Source organism: Mytilus californianus, unplaced genomic scaffold (assembly GCF_021869535.1).
Source record: "Mytilus californianus isolate M0D057914Y unplaced genomic scaffold, xbMytCali1.0.p SCAF_1, whole genome shotgun sequence".
In the NCBI taxonomy this organism is placed as follows: domain Eukaryota; kingdom Metazoa; phylum Mollusca; class Bivalvia; order Mytilida; family Mytilidae; genus Mytilus; species Mytilus californianus.
The window spans coordinates 69,527,669-69,547,360 of NW_026262581.1; the positions used below are offsets into that span (position 1 = coordinate 69,527,669).

At 34.1% G+C, this 19,692-nt stretch overlaps 1 protein-coding gene and 1 long non-coding RNA gene across 4 annotated transcripts in view; one reads left to right on the forward strand and one right to left on the reverse strand.

The window, feature by feature from the left end:
- Positions 1-3,226: 3,226 nt before the first annotated feature.
- The window catches only part of LOC127706787 (splicing regulatory glutamine/lysine-rich protein 1-like), a 46,957-nt gene continuing 30,491 nt past the window's right edge, over positions 3,227-19,692 (forward strand). The window contains exons 1-4 of one of the 3 annotated variants that reach the window (XM_052211480.1): positions 3,227-3,809; positions 13,330-13,586; positions 14,258-14,393; positions 19,263-19,376. In XM_052211480.1, coding sequence (XP_052067440.1) covers positions 3,746-3,809; positions 13,330-13,586; positions 14,258-14,393; positions 19,263-19,376 — 571 coding nt within the window. In that variant the 5' untranslated portion in view covers positions 3,227-3,745. The remainder of the gene's footprint in view (positions 3,810-13,329; positions 13,587-14,257; positions 14,394-19,262; positions 19,377-19,692) is intronic. The other 2 variants (XM_052211487.1, XM_052211484.1) reach the window with 2 other exon arrangements.
- Positions 8,438-9,789, reverse strand: LOC127707349 (uncharacterized). The gene is made up of 3 exons (XR_007984792.1): positions 9,457-9,789; positions 8,531-8,780; positions 8,438-8,482 (listed from the first exon to the last, which is right to left on the reverse strand). It is a non-coding gene; the product is annotated as an uncharacterized LOC127707349 (long non-coding RNA).

Here is a 19,692-nt window from a genome sequence, read left to right on the forward strand (position 1 = left end):
GATAAAATTAGGCTTGTCGATAAAATTATTTTATATTTCTTGTTGCGATCTTTGACTTCGAAAATCTGATATAAATCCCTTTTTCATTGGTGTGATTTAGGCAGATGATGAACAGAAATAATCTAATCGTAGAGACACACTCTTTTGGGAATCCGGGTCCGTTCGCGCCCATTCACGTTCGCCCCCTTTCACGTTCGCACCCCGGGTCCGTTCGCACCCTTTTTATTGATTTTGTCTTAAATAATTTTTCAATCGTATTTTGGTTAGTATATTACTATAAATATTTTTTTTGTTCATTGTTTTAAAATGAAGTGACTTTCTAAAAACGATTTTTGTGTTGAATAATTTTTTAATCGTGTGTTGGTTATTGTATTGCTATAAATAAGTTTTTTTTTCATTAATTGTTTCAAAACATGCAAAATAAAGTGACGTTTTTTGTGTTAAATATCTTTTTAATCGTGTTTTGGTTAGTGTATTGCTATATTTTTTTTTTTTCATTGTTTCAAAATAAAGTGACTTTCTAAAAAGGTTTTTTGTGTTGAATATTATTTAAATGTTAAGATACCAAACCGCTTTAAACTCAACAACAATAACATTTTGAATCTTAATTGTTTTTACTCATACCAAGTTAAATACATGCTAATATAACTACATTTATTATATACTTAGTAGTAAATACAGATAAATTGTATGTGTAATACAGTCATTGACAAGCGTGCTGTATCAGCCACCCGTGATGATATCGATATCAGCACGGTTGCAAAGGCTTTATCACACCTTTAATCTGTATGACGTCGCGTCATCGATTACAGTCACTGTTGCAAAGGCTTTATCAAACCCCTAACCTGTATGACGTCATTTCAAACCTCTAACTGCATGTATGTATGTATGACGTCATGTCACATAAAAACATCTACGTGAGGTACATGTATATAATAAAGTGTATATGATATGGCTTTTTCAATATCACACACCGTATCAACCCTCAACCAATATAATCCCTCGAGCAGAGCTCTTGGGATTATATTGGGGTCTCGGGTTGATACGGATGTGATATTGAAAAAGCCATATGATATTCTCTATGTACATGCAGAATTTACATCAAGTTTAGCTGTGTAAACACCATATATAATTAACAGTAATCATACATAATTAACATATAATAATTAATCATCAAATCAATTTAAAACAATATTTCATTTAAAAAATTCAAAAATAGCCGAATTTTTCTTTATTTTGAGATAAACATCTTAAAAACATCTTATAATTCATCTGGTTTTTCAATTAAAAAAAAAGGGTGCGAACGTACCCAGGGGGCGAACGTGTTGTGATATTGATATAATACTTCCATGGTTTGAAGTATGACATGAAAGTGGTAAATTTTGGTACCAATAGCTATAGTTTACCCCAATCATAATTACGGACGATGTACTTTCCTTTTGACTGCGGTTGTTGAAGTTTTTGAATTTGATTTGATACATGCACAAACATAATCACAAACTGGTTACTTCAAAAACCCTTCTCCAATTTTAAAAAGAGATGCGGACTCGGTGTAAATGAGACTTTAACCCCAGGACAATATAAATAGAGGTCAACTTACAGTCTAAAAAGATAGTCGGACATTATACGATATTTCAAACACTAAAATGATAAAGTATACTTAGTCTGTGAATAAATTATCAGACTACATGTACTAAAATTTGCTATCAGCATTCATTTCCTAAAATAAAATATAGCAGTCGGATATAAACGAACACAACCGCTTGGACAATAAAAAAATCACACTTAAACATTAATGGAAACAACGACTGGGACAAAAATCAACTTTCACCTGAGTGAAAACAACCGCTGTTGACTGACACGGATAAATAGTGCCGAGTTGAAATAGTCACTTATATCAAAGATCCAACTGCCATCAACACCAAATTCTACAAAAAAAGAAGAAAAACAACCCATAAAGATATGATACTATTATAACACCTTCATTTTGGACACGCACGTGAATATTTATAGATCTATTAAACATAAGTGTTTGTTTGTCTTGACAAGTATAACCATGTATGCTGTAACATGTGTATTTATTTGCTTTGCCCATCCTTGTCCATTATGTGTTGTGAAGTATGTATTTGTTTGCCTTGATTATTATGTGTTGTTAAGTATGTATTTGTTTGCCTTGGTTATATTTTATTGTGTGCTGACGTCTATATTTGGTTGCTTTGATTATATTTTTTTTTACGTATATCTGTTTGTTTGGCTTGTCTATCATATGTTGTAACGTGTGTATTTGTTTGCCTTGGTTATTACGTGCTGACGTCTATTTTTTGTTGCTTTGATTATTATATGTTGTAACGTAACTATGTGTTGTTTGACTTGTGTATCATATGTTGTAACATGTGTATTTCAGGTTTGCCTTGCGTTATGTGTTGCGACATATGTGTTGTTTGTCTTGCTTAGGGAGCTACCATTTGATTTTTATGGGGGGGGGGGCTAGGATGAAAAATTTTGTCCTGCATTTTTTTTTTTTTAGTTGTAATCTCTGTCCTGCCTTTTTATTTTTCACACTATTCGGTCCTACCTTTTTTTTTTTAGTTTATCCTGACTTTTTTTACATACATTGTCATCCTGCATTTTTTTTGCCAAGTTGCCCATCCTGCCTTTTTTTTTTTACTCAAAACTCCTGTCCTGCCTTTTTTTAAATTTCATCCTAGCCCCCCCCACCCCCCCATAAAAATCAAATGGTAGCTCCCTTATTATGCTCTGTATCGTTAGTGTTTGTTTGCCTTGATTACACGTTAAATATGTGAAAAATAAGATGAAATATTACAGAATATTTACTTAAAAGAATACTTAAAAGAATATTTATACAAAAAAAAAAGAGAAAAAAAGGTGTGGTCACCCAAAGCAAGCGTCTGTAGTTGTAACATAATTTATGTGCACGTTTGTCGGTTTTTAACTTAAATTGGTATTTCCTCTGTGGGTCAAATAAAATAGTTGTGAATTTGAAATATGGATTAAATATTTTTTGCTAATTTTGGATTTTAATTTATTATTTCATTTTGGATTTAGTTCTTATTTCGAGAAGATTTTGATTTGTATATTGACCATTATTAGTTATAGTGCTAGCATTCACAATATATTTATTATATATTAACGTATTATCTACCTTTAAAGCTTTCACTTGTCAATGAACATTATTACTGACAGATGTCGCTTTATATAATTGTTTACCTGTGACCGCCAGGTGTGTCAATGGCGGAGGTGATCTCATTCATGACCGTTTCCGATGTTTTAAAATTGTTTATGTAATTTTAGTTCTGTGATTTAATTTGTTTGTTAGTTAAAACAGCTGTTACTGATTTATGCTATTATTTTGATCGGAATTGCTTAATTCAGAATACCTGCTTGTAAATCAAAGGATCGTACTTGATAAATTCAAAAAATATATCAACTTCCGTATTTTTCTATTCAAACCATGACATGATGTGTAACTTTTCACCGGGAATTTAATACTTGGCTGAACAACGAATATATTTTGGAAATTTAGAAATTGGCGCTTAATATTATGGAAATACATCATATTTTTTGTTTTTATTTTATGACCATTTATCAGTGATTTCTTGATCTGTGGAATAACACAGGTAACTCATTGTTTACCTCGCACAGTGTGAACTGTTGAATTAACCGTTATTGCCTGAGGATTACCTTAACAAAGGTCACTAATTAATATCCAACTATAAAGAAGACAATGTGTAGAAACACTGTTCTATACCTGTTGTTTTTATTTATATCACCTGTTACCTGCTATGATGGTAAGTAATTAAAGAGTCAAACATTTCATTGCGTAGATACAAAGCTATCAAAATATTTCTAAATTTATTGTTTTACTACTAACACACGACACATTTGAAATGTAAAATCTAAAATTACATAACATACAGGTACATATTAGCTTACGATCTATTATGCATTCAAGACGAGTTTTGAAAGGATTACAAAATTACACGCTACATGAAAAATACCTGCAAAAGTATTCGTGGGAAATAGGTCGTACAAAATTATTGTTTCTGTGATCTACACGTACATCAACTTATGCACTGATGAATTTTTGTCGATGCTACCATTATGGTTTACCTGGGACATAATATATTATGTTAGTATAATAGTCCCAGGTTATACTAAGGTCCTAATAATAAAACAAATAATCCAAAGATATCTCTGAATAATCGTTATAGTCATTTTTACAACATTCAAGATATTTCATTTGGTAGCTATAGCGACGAAATTTTACACTTGCACTGAATCATCAGAGAAGGAATCAGTTCACAGATTTATAAAAGACAGAAAAATGCGACATGACTTTCATCTGAATACTAGTGCAAAGTGACAAACCAAACAAATGTGTGTCCTGTACATTATTAGTTACTTTTTGCCGCCAGTATATTATCACACTTCTTGTTTTCAAAATGCATGTAATTCCCTTGACACACTGTGTGTAAATTGTTTGTACTGGCGTTTGTACATTTTATGTAACCACCTTTAGGCAAACATGTAGTGTAGATTGTACCTATAATCTGTCATATTTACGACCTTAATTGTCAGTCGCATACAAATGGACATCATTCTTATGGGATTTAATAGTTACCGTTCTTTGAAGACATGCATTTCATATTTCAATTGCATTTAAATACTTAATTATTGAGTATTATGGAGAAAACCGGAAAATTCATTTCGTTACTTGGTGGGGTTGGGTGATATCACTTCGCTTTGGTGGTACATGTGTAGGGGTGAACAGCTGAGACACCCAGAGCTAGCCCAGTAACCAACCCTATTCGTATATTTGGAACATAAAAAAATACGTACATGTAACTTATCATACTGTATATTTTTGGATAAAAATATATCCACAGCTATCATGATTATGCTATTTAATGTTTGACTAAAATCTGATGCATTAACGACGCTGGTTTTTAACGCATCTGTGAAAAAATCGACATCTGAATAGTCTCAGATACTTATGATTTTATCATCAACCTTGTCACTCATCACTACCACTCATTGCATTGTAAACGCCCCACCCCTCTCCCTCTCTCCTAGTTTTGATCTGTACAGTCGTCATTTTCAGTTTCTTTGTGCACACATACATGTACAGACATTTTCTACAGATTTTACAAGATACTAGCATGAACTTTATGTCATGATATTAGCTTAGGACAGGACCAGTGTGTGACCGACAACAATAATTAGTCGACGAGGATGATGACGAGGATGATGATGATGACGACGGCGACGGCGACTTCGACGACTGCCTGTGTAACATCAAGTGGCAAATGAAACGCATGTTCAGGACAAAACATGTTAATGTGATATGAATATGAATCTTGATTTGTACATACATTGTATGCTAGACCGTCACCCTGAGTCTGATTGTAACAGTTAAATTGTATAAAGACCTGGCACCCTACCATATACATGTTGATATGGTAACCATGTGTCCACTACTCTAAACAGGGTGACGATTCCGTCCCATTACTCACAATGGTAACCATGTGTCCACTACTCTAAACAGGGTGACGATTCCGTCCCATTACTCACAATGGTAACCATGTGTCCACTACTCTAAACAGGGTGACGATTCGTCCCATTATTCACAATGGTAACCATGTGTCCACTACTCTAAACAGGGTGACGATTCCGTCCCATTACTCACAATGGTAACCATGTGTCCACTACTCTAAACAGGGTGACGATTCCGTCCCTCACAATGGTACAAACGATCAATTTGGTTATTATACAGATCCTGTGTACACGCTTTACTTTCAAGATTTGACTGACACTTAACGGTAAACCGATCTTCTTTTCATTTTGAATGTGATCAATGTCATGACGCTATTTAAAAAAAAAAATAAGCCAAAATAAAGAAGTATGTTTGTTTAGGCTTTCCTGCTTACAAAAAAACTAGTACTGTAGGTACATGTATTTTAAAATTTTGCTAAATATTTATACCTTGAGTACTAAATGTATATCGACAGTCCTGCAAGTTTGTCATGATTCTTTACCAAAAACTTAAGGGTAGCCATTTTATGGCATAACAAATAAGGTACAATGTAGGTAAGGAGCAATTAATCCCATGTTAAACATGTTGAAAATATTCTGTATCTTATACATACACAAAAGAACTACAAAATACACAATGCACACATTCTGAAGTGGTTTTAAGCGGTAACATGCACACGAATGAGGCTAAATATTCGAGTTTGAGATGCACATAGATCAGTCGGTTTAAAAAGTGTTGTATACTATTTGTCGGTTTCTTTGACAATACACATCACCAAGTTATACGTAGATGCAAATGGATACACAAATGCACGCATATGTGTATTATCTTTTTTATTGATCCTTAAAAGTTGTAAACAAATCCCGATTTGACCTCCACGTAAATGCTAGTTAAAGTGCTGATGACGTAAGTTTATAAGGTAGGGGAAATATATCCGGGTATGACAAATCCTAGCAAGGTTCGAAAACGTCTTAATTTATTACATGATGACTCAATGCACAAAGATCGTGGTACTCGTATTTGTACATACCAACTGTATGTCATAAACACGTTCGTGGTTTTGTTGAATGAAATCCAGTGTCGCAGCTAGCGCTAAAAAAAGGGGTACAACTACCCCTGTTTCCTCTGTGCTCTCCATTGTCATAGCTGTCTACTGGTTACTACTCCTCTGTCCATACAAAATGCATAACCCTGCCATATACATTTTTGATTTCTGAAAAAAAGAATAAATTCTTTTCAATGCCAAATAATCATTTTAATTACTGGAAAGTTTTTCACTTACAACTCCTAAACACCACAAAGTCAGCAAAAATCATGATATTACTTTATTTGATTATTTAAATGTTTGCATCTGTAAACATGATCAAGTTTATCCTTTTCATACGAGAAACCGTGATAGTGTGACTTTCATCTTGAAATTGTGCACTCTACTTTTATATCTTATCTCTATAATACTGAAATCTATTTGGAAATACAACAGCTGACATAAGAGCTTAAGAAGGTATGATTTATATCAAAAATTGCTTTCAGTAATTGTGGATAGTCTGATGCAGTATTAAGTTTAATCAGCTGCGGAACCGTAACTATAAAGGTCCTTAATTATGTTTTCTGATTTAGCGGACCATAGATCCGTACCTCTAACGGTCCTTGTTATGTTTTCTGATTTGGCGGACCATAGATCCGTAACTCTAACGGTCCTTGTTATGTTTTCTGATTTGGCGGACCATAGATCAGTACCTCTAACGGTCCTTATTATGTTTTCTGATTTGGCGTTATGTTTTCTGATTTGGCGGACCATAGATCCGTAACTCTAATGGGCCTTATTATGTTTTCTGATTTGGTGGACGGTCCGCAAATTGTAAAAAAAATATCCTAAGGACCTAAGAGCTACGGTTCCGCAGCTACAGTTTTACTTGTACTTGTACGTTCGTCATCTGTAATGAAACGCCATTACAAACTTTGAAAACTCAAACCCCAAAAACTTGTTGTGAAGGCCCTAGGCCAGGAACATCGTATGTTGTTGTGATTTTAGCGTTTTGTTCTTAAGAGAATTTGGATTTGATGGTAGATCTTTTCTTATCTCTGTTAGATTTATTCACAACTCGGTTTGACTCCGGTTATTCCGAGTTTGACATATAAAATACATGTAGATATTTGTCTTTTATTGAAGGTCGTGTGTTGCATCTACATGTGACTGTCTTTTCTGGTTTTATGATTTCGTGGAGTTGCTGTCTCCTTGACGCATACCCCTATATCGTTTCTTATTCATCTGTAATCGGAATAGATTTTGACCTCATACATTTTATTCACGCTACATTTGTAATACCTTTAAGTCTGATTCGTCGAAGTGTCTTTGACCTATTATGGTAAATTAACAAAGGAAAATATGTGAGACGCATGGCTCAGTTATTTATCGTCATATATTGTAAACCAAAGCCACTTCTTTCTTTAAATTCTTAATCATCTGGTTTAAACGTGATTGAAAAACTAAATATAGAATGAAACAGGTATTTAAAATGAACTATATTTCAGTAACAAGTGAAACGCTAAAAGAAAGTTTAAAGTTATGATGTGTTGCAAAATGTTTTTCGTTCATCTTTCTGGTAAATTAACTGAATTAAGTCTGAATGTCATTCTAATGGAAGGAAGGAATATGACACGAAATCCCTCCTATATACACAAAAAATAAAGCAGAGGAACAACGCTTTTATTGCTGTTCTTCATTTGAAAGTCCCAATAACAATTTCAGCGTTAAGGACAAGTACAAACCGCATGCATCGAACTAGAATTGTACTATAACTATATCCTATATCATAATCACCTCATACATGATACATCGAACAAGACTTGTACAAATTATATCCTATATCATAATCACCTCATGCATCAAACAAGACTTGTACAAACTCTATCCTATATCATAATCACCTCATGCATCGAACAAGGCTTGTACAAACTATCCTGCATCATAATCACCTCATGCATCGAACAAGACTTGTACAAACTCTATCCTATATCATAATCACCTCATGCATCGAACAAGACTTGTACAAACTCTATCCTATATCATAATCACCTCATGCATCGAACAAGACTTGTACAAACTCTATCCTATGGCATAATCGCCTCATGCATCGAACAAGACTTGTACAAACTCTATCCTATGGCATAATCGCCTCATGCATCGAACAAGACTTGTACAAACTCTATCCTATATCATAATCACCTCATACATGATACATCGAACAAGACTTGTACAAACTCTATCCTATATCATAATCACCTCATACATGATACATCGAACAAGACTTGTACAAACTCTATCCTATATCATAATCACCTCATGCATCGAACAAGACTTGTACAAACTCTATCATATATCATAATTGCCACATGCATCGAACAAGACTTGTACAAACTCTATCCTATGGCATAATCGCCTCAAGCATCGAACAAGACTTGTACAAGCTCTATCCTATATCATAATCACCTCATGCATCGAACAAGAGGTTTTTCGTTCATCTTTCTGGTAAATTAACTGAATTAAGTCTGAATGTCATTCTAATGGAAGGAAGGAATATGACACGAAATCCCTTCTATATACACAAAAAATAAAGCAGAGGAACAACGCTTTTATTGCTGTTCTTCATTTGAAAGTCCCAATAACAATTTCAGCGTTAAGGACAAGTACAAACCGCATGCATCGAACTAGAATTGTACTATAACTATATCCTATATCATAATCACCTCATACATGATACATCGAACAAGACTTGTACAAATTATATCCTATATCATAATCACCTCATGCATCAAACAAGACTTGTACAAACTCTATCCTATATCATAATCACCTCATGCATCGAACAAGGCTTGTACAAACTATCCTGCATCATAATCACCTCATGCATCGAACAAGACTTGTACAAACTCTATCCTATATCATAATCACCTCATGCATCGAACAAGACTTGTACAAACTCTATCCTATATCATAATCACCTCATGCATCAAACAAGACTTGTACAAACTCTATCCTATGGCATAATCGCCTCATGCATCGAACAAGACTTGTACAAACTCTATCCTATGGCATAATCGCCTCATGCATCGAACAAGACTTGTACAAACTCTATCCTATATCATAATCACCTCATACATGATACATCGAACAAGACTTGTACAAACTCTATCCTATATCATAATCACCTCATGCATCGAACAAGACTTGTACAAACTCTATCATATATCATAATTGCCACATGCATCGAACAAGACTTGTACAAACTCTATCCTATGGCATAATCGCCTCAAGCATCGAACAAGACTTGTACAAGCTCTATCCTATATCATAATCACCTCATGCATCGAACAAGAGGTTTTTCGTTCATCTTTCTGGTAAATTAACTGAATTAAGTCTGAATGTCATTCTAATGGAAGGAAGGAATATGACACGAAATCCCTTCTACATACACAAAAAATAAAGCAGAGGAACAACGCTTTTATTGCTGTTCTTCATTTGAAAGTCCCAATAACAATTTCAGCGTTAAGGACAAGTACAAACCGCATGCATCGAACTAGAATTGTACTATAACTATATCCTATATCATAATCACCTCATACATGATACATCGAACAAGACTTGTACAAATTATATCCTATATCATAATCACCTCATGCATCAAACAAGACTTATACAAACTCTATCCTATATCATAATCACCTCATGCATCAAACAAGACTTGTACAAACTCTATCCTATGGCATAATCGCCTCATGCATCGAACAAGACTTGTACAAACTCTATCCTATGGCATAATCGCCTCATGCATCGAACAAGACTTGTACAAACTCTATCCTATATCATAATCACCTCATACATGATACATCGAACAAGACTTGTACAAACTCTATCCTATATCATAATCACCTCATGCATCGAACAAGACTTGTACAAACTCTATCCTATATCATAATTGCCTCATGCATCGAACAAGACTTGTACAAACTCTATCCTATGGCATAATCGCCTCATGCATCGAACAAGACTTGTACAAGCTCTATCCTATATCATAATCACCCCATGCATCGAACAAGACTTTTACAAACTCTATCCTATATCATAATCACCTCATGCATCGAACAAGACTTGTACAAACTCCATCCTATATAATAATCACCTCTATCCTATATCATAACGAACGTGATGACTATTGAACTTTAGTCAATAACTTACTCATGTTACTATTGATGGAATTCTTAATTGATTAATTGTTGCTTGGTCAACATCAAGTGGCAACTATATTGAAAATTGATACAATTATTAGGTTCTGCAATTAGGTGGGACGACAGGGATGAAGGACGGGAAATTTGGACTGCCAATGTAAAACAGGGTTATGTTGGATAAGGACAGAATTGTTGACCCCTCATACAGTTGTTACAATGCTTTTTAATGCACAGAGATCGTGGCTACAATAACAGTACGAACTGACCAAGTGATCGTTGAAAAACTAGAATATTAAAAAATTTACAAACACTTCGGATTTCTCCGGGAAACACCGGAATCTTGATAAGTGTAAATTTAGGTAAACATTTCGGTTGTTGTTTGCTCATAGTCCAGTGGCAAATATTTTATGCATATTCAAAACAAGAATCAAATTAACAAAAATTAATAGGCAGGTTCTGTAAAATAGGTCGATAGAGATAAAAACGACAAAAAAAGGGGGGATTTAGATTTCAGCTTGTAAAAGAGGGTATGTTAGATATGTCAGAAATGTTGACTTGCAGCAGGCCATCCTCTAAGAGTTTTTATACGACCGCAAAAAAAAATTTGTGGTCGTATATTGGTATGACGTTGGCGTGGCGTCGTCGTCGTCGTCGTCGTCCGAAGACACATTAGTTTTCGCACTCTAACTTTAGTTTAAGTGAATGGATCTTAATGAAATTTTACCATAAGGTTCAATACCACAAAAGGAAGGTGGGGATTGATTTTTGGGGTTATGGTACCAACAGTTAAGGAATTAGGGGACAAAAAGGGGCCAAAAATAAGCATTTTTGTAACTTCCAGACATAACTTGTGTGTAAGTGTATGGATCTCTCTGACATTGTACCATAAGGTTCCATATCACAAAGGTAATGCTGGGATTGATTTTGGGGGTAATTGCCTCCAAATTTTAGGAATTAGGGGCAAAAGGGGCAAAAAACAAGCATTTTTCTAGTTTCATGACAATAACTTGTGTGTAAGTGTATGGATCTCTCTGACATTGTATCACAAGGTTCCATATCACAAAGGGAATGCTGGGATTTATTATGGGGGTAATTGCCCAAAAAGTTTAGGAATTTGGGGCCAAAAATGAGCATTTTTCTATTTTCCAGACAATAACTTGTGTTCAAGTGTATGGATCTCTCTGAAATTGTACTGCAAGGTACCGTACCACAAAGGGAAGGCTGGGATTGATTTTTGGGGGTAATTCCCTCAAAATTTTAGTAATTAGGGGCCATAAAAGGGCAAAAAAACAAGCATTTTTCTAGTTTCAGGACAATAACTTGTGTGTAAGGTTATGGATCTTAATGAAATTGTACTGCAAGGTTCCATATCACAAAGGGAAAGCTGGGTTTGAGTTTGGGGGTAATTGCCCTAAACGTTTAGGAATTTGGGGCCAAAAAAGGACAAAAAAACAAGCATTTTTCTAGTTTCCAGACAATAACTTGTGTTCAAGTGTATGGATCTCTGAAATTGTACTACAAGGTACCATACCACAAAGGGAAGGCTGGGATTGATTTTGGGGGTGATGAATCATAAGGGGGTTCAAAAAATTTGGGGGGGATTTTTTTTCCTTTTTTTTCTTTAAAATTTTCCATTTTAAATTGGTTATTTCTGATTTATATATAAAAGCAAATAATAATGATATGGTTTGAATAGGTAAATTAAAATTTTTTAAGTTCTTAGACCACTTTCATTCTGTGTCAGAAACCTATGCTGTGTCAAATATTTAATTACAATCCAAATTCAGTGCTGTATCAAGCTTGAATGTTGTGTCCATACTTGCCCCAACTGTTCAGGGTTCGACCTCTGCGGTCGTATCAAGCTGCGCCCCAGCGGAGCATTTTATTGGTTCTTCTTAATGTTTATGATCCCTTCTGTAGGCCTGTATACATGTATTATGAATTTTTCAAAGTCCAATAGAGATCCCGACACGTTCACTACACAAAGTAACAGATTTGACGACCGGACATGTTCAAATGTAGGTAGAATAACATATCCATTTTTTTGCATAAAGATATCCATAGCTGTATGCTGGAAGATATCTAGATATATGTAAGAAAATATCTATGTATATTTAAGAAGATATCTAGGTATATTTAGAAATATATCTAGCTATATGGAGGAAGATATCAATGTATATGAAGGAAGATATCAATGTATATGTATGAAGATATCAATGTTTATCTAGCAAGATATCAATGTATATGTAAGAGGATATCAATGTATATGTAGCAAGATATTAATGTTTATGTAGCAAGATATCAATGTTTATGTGAAAGAAATCAATGTACTTGTAGCAAGTTATCAATTTATATGTAGCAAGATATCAATGTATATATGAAAAATATCAATATATTTGTAGCAAAATATCAATGTTTATGTACTAGGAAGATATATATATGTATGTGCATTTTACTTGTCATAATAATGATTCCAAACATTCAAGAAATTACCTTTAGTTACTATTTTTTCACATTCATCTACAACGATAATACTATTGCCTTTTCAGTAACAAACAGTATAGATTTTGAAGGGAGTGGTTGTAATACACAGTTAATGGTAGGAGATAATACAATTGCTGAAGTCATTGCCACGCCACAAGCTGGTGTCTTACCAGATTCATCAAAATGTGAAGCAAAATTTCAAGCAATCCCAGCTGATAGAAAACTTAAGATATACATACAGGATTTTTTTATGGGTCCAGGAGCTTGTGGACATAAGCTTAAGATATATGATGGTGTTGAATTCGTCAGTCAGGACCCAAAGGTAATCATCACCTAAAGCTTATCAAAAAATTGTCAACAATTAATTTGTGAATAAGGCCAGTTGATGGGGATCCAGTAGTGGTAGGTCAATGATGACTGGTATGCAGTTGTATTAGCATAGGTACATCTCATTTCCATGGAGATTGTTTGGTCCTGTACCTTCAGTCATTGATCATTGACTTTATATATAAAAAAGAAGATGTGGTATGATTGCCAATGAGACAACTATCCACAAGAGATCAAATGGCACAGAAATTTAACAACTATAGATCACAGTACGGCCTTCAACAATGAGCAAAGCCCATACCGCATATTTTTGAATATTTTGCATAACTTACATGTTACAAAGTATTTATTTCTGTGTTAACAGTTTATTTCAAACAGTTGCTGGCCTCAAAATGTATTTGTTTACAATATTTGAAGGACTTCTTACTTCTACGTATTCAGTTTAAGAATGTTGTGGAAAAAAAATGTTTCTTGAAAAATACAACATATTTCACGCATAAAATATTTATTCCAAATATTTTTTGGAAGATTGAAAAATAATCCCTTTTTGGAGAATAGATACTCATGGTAGGAACTATTCCCAATTCGCGCCAAACTTGTGAGAAACAAAATGCACTTAACTGTGAAACAAAACATTTAAGATTTTGCTTTGTCTATATCCTTTAGTGGGAGTTCAGTTGTAACACAGAAATTCAAGATGTATACACATCATCAACAAATCAGGTCATCATAGCATTTACCAAGCCTTCAGTAGATACGTCACAACTATACAGATTTAAAATCCATCTTACTACAGACAGAGGTAAGTTTGTTTGATGGAAACCCATATATACATAGCAGGGGCGTGGTGATATTCTTGCCGCATGTGCGACTCGAACATTTCCACGCCTCTGTCTTGTAAATGAGCTACAAGTCCTAAATAGTACTGTTAATATAACTTAAAATGGTTCTGTAGAATACTACCTGAATATTGGGAAGAGGCTGGTTCACAATGACAAAAAAGAGAGCATTGTATAGACACTAAATCTTGTCTATTGTTGACGTCATATGAATGCTAAGTATTTGTAGAAAGCTTTGAATTTCAGAATGTAGAAGGTTAGATAATTCTTATATTGTACACCAATACGTTTCCATCTGACACAAGTCCGTTGTCCTTGACCTCATTTTCATGGTTCAGAGATTTCTTTAAAATGTATAGTTTTTCATCACGTGATTTGTTTTCAGTTACAATGAGTAATAAGAAGACTATAATTGGTTCATAGGATCATTGCAAGGTATCCAGACACGATTCATCGGACATTGGTCCGTTTCTCAATTTGGTGTATAGAATTATTGTTAGGCGTACATGTCCGTCTGACAGGGTTCATCTGACCTTGAACTAATTTTCACGGTCTATTGTTAGTTTTTCTCAGATACTATTTGCAATAGTTCAACTACGATCAACCGTGTATAATGCATACTTTTTCACATGAACAGTAATATGTGGATCCCTCACTCATCCCTGACATCTAGGAAGCCATATTAGGTTTTTACTTCTCCCTATTTAATAACCTTCGGTTCCTAAAAGTGCGGTGACCAGTAATAGGACCAACTGCAAAATGTATGTGAGGCCTCACCTTACTATTTCTTTTATAGGAAGACAGATAAAAATTTCATTTTTTTTTGTTAAAGGGTAGGGAAATATTACATCACAAACTTTCCTTCATCGCTTTTTAATATTTAATGTCCATGATTAGTTATAAAAATGTTAAAATAAACAAAATTCCAATTAATGGCATTGTTCCTGTCCTGTGGTGGTAATATCAGAAACTAGACACAATGTGTATTATCATTTCTACTGTTTACAAACTCAGTTTTGTTTGTTAAGTAATATCATCTGTCCCTTTATCATCATGAGATGACAGATGTACAGCCCTAATTAACCATTTTTATACGACCGCAAACATTTGTTTGTGATCGTATGATGTCGTCGTCGTCGTCGTCTGCGTCGTCGTCCGAAGACACATTGGTTTCCGGACAATAACTTTAGTTTAAGTTAATGGATCTCTATGATTTTTTTTCTAAGAAGGGTCAATACCACCAAAGGAAGGTTGGGATATATTTTGGGGATGATGATTCCAACCGTTTAGGAATTAGGGGCCAAAAGGGGCCCAAAACAAGCATTTTTCTAGTTTCAGGATAATAACTTGTGTATAAGTATTTCGATTGCTCTGAAGTTGTACCACAATGTTTAATACCACAAGTAGAAGGTTGGGAAACGTTTTAGGGGTTATGGGGCCAACTTTTTAGGAATTAAGGGCCAAAAAGGGGCCAAAAACAAGCATTTTTCTAGTTTCCAGACAATTACTTGTGTGTAAGTGTATGGATCTCTCTGACATTGTACCACAAGGTTCCATATAACAAAGGGAAGGCTGTGATTGAGTTTGGGGTTAATTGCACCAAACATGTAGGAATAAGGGGCCAAACAAGGGCCAAAACCAAGCATTTTTCTAGTTTCCAGACAATAACTTGTGTTTTAGAATATTGATCTCTCTGAAATTGTACTACAATGTTCCATACTACAAAGGAACGGCTGGGATTGAGTTTTGGGTTATTGCTTCAAGGAAAGTTTCAAAAAGTTGGGGGGGGGTTTTCCAATTTTTTTAAGGGATACATTTTTTTTTTTCAAAATTTTTCAAATTTCGCGAATTTTTGAAAATTTTCAAGAAGAAATCTTCAATTGCACAGTATTTCGCAATAGATTTGTAAGATCTTTGACCAGAAACCTATATTATGTCAAAAATTTGATCACAATCCAAATTCAGACAGTATCAAGCTTGAATATTGTGTCCAAATTTTCCCAAACTGTTCAGGGTTCGACCTCTGCGGTCGTATCAGGCTGCGCTCAGCGAAGCATTTTATTTAATTGAGCGAAGATACTAGTTTGCAAATTTTACTCTGAAGGGTTTAGATGTAAGTCCGTTTAGTGTTTTTGCTAGATGTTTTTCGTTTCAACTGATTTTTTTATAGTTTGTTAGTTTGTTAGTTTGTTCATGTGTTGTGTTGTTACACCACTGTCCCTGGTAAGGGTGGGGTCGGTGATGCTCGCAAACATGTTTAATCCCGCCACATTCTGTATATGCCTGTCTCATGTCAGGAGTCTGTATTTTAGTAGTAGTCGTTTGTTGCTGTATATCATATCGTTTGTTGATTAGTACAGAAATCAGTTAGATTTCTCGTTTTAATCGTCAGGCCTTTTATTGCTTGCTACGCTGTAAGGGGTTTTCTCATGGTTGAAGGTCGTACGGTGACCAACGTCATTTAGTCTTTGGAGGATAGTTGTCTCATTGACAACCATACCACATCTCTTTATTTCTTTTAAATTAGCTTTTAGTAACTATGATAACTCTAAGATCGGTACTTTTTTTTTGTAGATTGTATTTGTGCTTTGTTGCGATTCCATTAAAACTGATTTTAACAGTTTGTTCTTCTTATGTTGTGGTGTCCCAGGTGAAGGTGGTTGAGAATTCACAATCAAGATTAAGGATGCCACATAGTAATGTGTCTGTCCGCAGTCAGAAGCATGTAATTCAGTATTGTCCTTGATTACTGGCTGTCATATAAAGTCCCACTTTAGATCACTTTATCCTGTCAGAATGTCAGTTTGTCCATCAAATATTTCCATCACAGATACTACTGAACAGAATTACTACATATTTGGTCAGCAGCTTAAATTGGCCTTCTTCCTGTTTATCTCTCTGACAGGGTTCACCTAAACCTTATTATTGTCTCGTCTTATCAAAGTCGTAAAACTATGATATGCAATTTTCTGAAGAGTAGCAAAGCAGAGTGATACAGACAAAGGAGAGACAGATTAGAGAATATTTTTATGTGTATAGCGTTTTTCATTCAATGAGACATTTTGTAATAAAACCCCGTAAGATATCTTTAATGTCTCCGAAGTTAGTTGAGTAGATTTGTCACGAAATAGAAGTTCCATAATAATACAAGTTCCAAGTGGAAAAAATATTCTGTAATATTATTTCCCCTGGAACAACTTGAATATTACAGTATTTGTTCCTTACGGAATAAAGGTTATAGAAGATCTGTTCCAACAGGAACAGATATAATGGCATAGTTTATAACGAAGTTTCCAGTGGAACTTCTGTTAGATATCTGGACCATTGTTCGGAGTATTTGAGGTTTGTGTGATCTGTTGTGATGCCCAATACTTTTGGTCATGTCTGCTATCCTTTTTGTCGATCCTGCGACGTGAGACAAATGCGATCCCCTATTCCGTCTTCGACGTCGTCGGTTAAGTCATTAAGGTTCAGTCTGTGAAAGTACTTCTAAACATCAATAACTTTGTCATACCTCCATGGAATCGTATGAAACTTAGACAGAAGCTTTTAATGATCAAAAGCCAGTATCGAGAGTAAAATTTTGAATATATTTTTTTCTTCATTTTTCCGTATTTTACTAATGAACATAGTTTTTTTTCAGTTTACATTTAAGATAAGTCTAAGGTTAAAGTTATCCAGACATCAATAACCTTGTCAAACCTTCGTGGAATTTTACGAAACTTTAACAGAAGCTTAAATCTTTGATATGATCAAAAGACAAGCATACAGAGCAAAATTTGAAAAATTATGTTCTGTCTGCTGTAACGAATTTTGCGTTAATACACCAAACAGTGTTCAGCTTCTTGCAGGCTAAACAACTGAGATAGGAGTGACAACTGAAATGAAACTAAAAAACTCATTTTAGTGTATATGATAGAATGAGGCGACTAGTCAAGTACAGTTGGGAGCAATTCTAAACTCTCTTAAATTCTGTCATGAGAACTATTCTAGATTAGTTATCCTGACAACATAATAGAACAGTTTTGGACAGTTCTAGCGAAGAACAGATTCTGACAGTTCTAGCGAAGAACAGATTCTGACAGTTCTATCTGTAGAATGTTTATAAATAATGTTATTTATTCTTTTTCTCTTTTTCTCCTTCTTTATATTTCTTTAGATTTATTTCTTACTTCTTTATTTGTTTAATTGCTATTTTTATCTTTGTTATTTCAAACAAATATTCCAGGATGTTGTTTCCTTTTATGATTATTTACTATTGTTCATTTTCTTAGTTGGCATTATTTAAATTTAAATTTTTTTTTATTTTCTAAATTTTCCATCTTCTTTTTTTGGTTTATTTGTTTAATATATGAACTGTTGTTTTAAGTGTATACTGTTTATTAAATATAATGCTTACATTTGTAACCACAAAATGTTACATGTAATAATACCAAAGAGGTCCTCGGACTGTATATGGTCTTTCTAAAGCCTTTGTTCATGTCTTGCAAAGCTAAGTCCAACACAGTTTAGAACACGTCTCTTTCAAGATTATACTGACCGTTCTGAAGAGAGGTTAGAATTGATCCAAACTGTACACACACAATTTAAGGGAAAATAATTATTAGTATCCAAATTAAAGCAACTAGAAATAACATAAAATGTTTATAAACCTATTTTTTTTATGTCAGATCAAGGCGAGGAACTGGAAGATAAATAAAACAATGGAAATATCTGATTCACGAATTACCAAAATGCATAATCTCACAAAAACGAACGTTATTTTTAATATATCATCATTTGAACTTGGTGTAACAAGTAATTTGATTAATTTAAATTTATTTAAATTGCAGAGGAACCATACTTATTCTTTGAAGCTTTAAATAAACCAGAAATAGCGTTAAATTTACCAGACATCATCCTACAACACAGGAAGCGCCGAGAAACTGTCAATCAACCCAGCTATAGTAAGTTTGCATGTATATACTTGAATCAGATATATCCAGTAGAACTTTTAATTATAGTATATACCCTTCTTCAAATCAGTTGTCACTTAGCTATATCTCAGTATTGGGTCCTAGTGTCCTAACTCAAGTGTCAGTATAAAATATATGGTTTTTAACCTTTTTTTCTAACGGACCTACATGTATAAACCATTCAACAAATGTTTTGAGATGTTGATGTACCTACCATAATACATTATCGGTATATGGTATACTGCTGTTGCATTAGCATCCATAGATATAAATAACACTTTTATTTCGGTAAGAATTTGAGACTCTG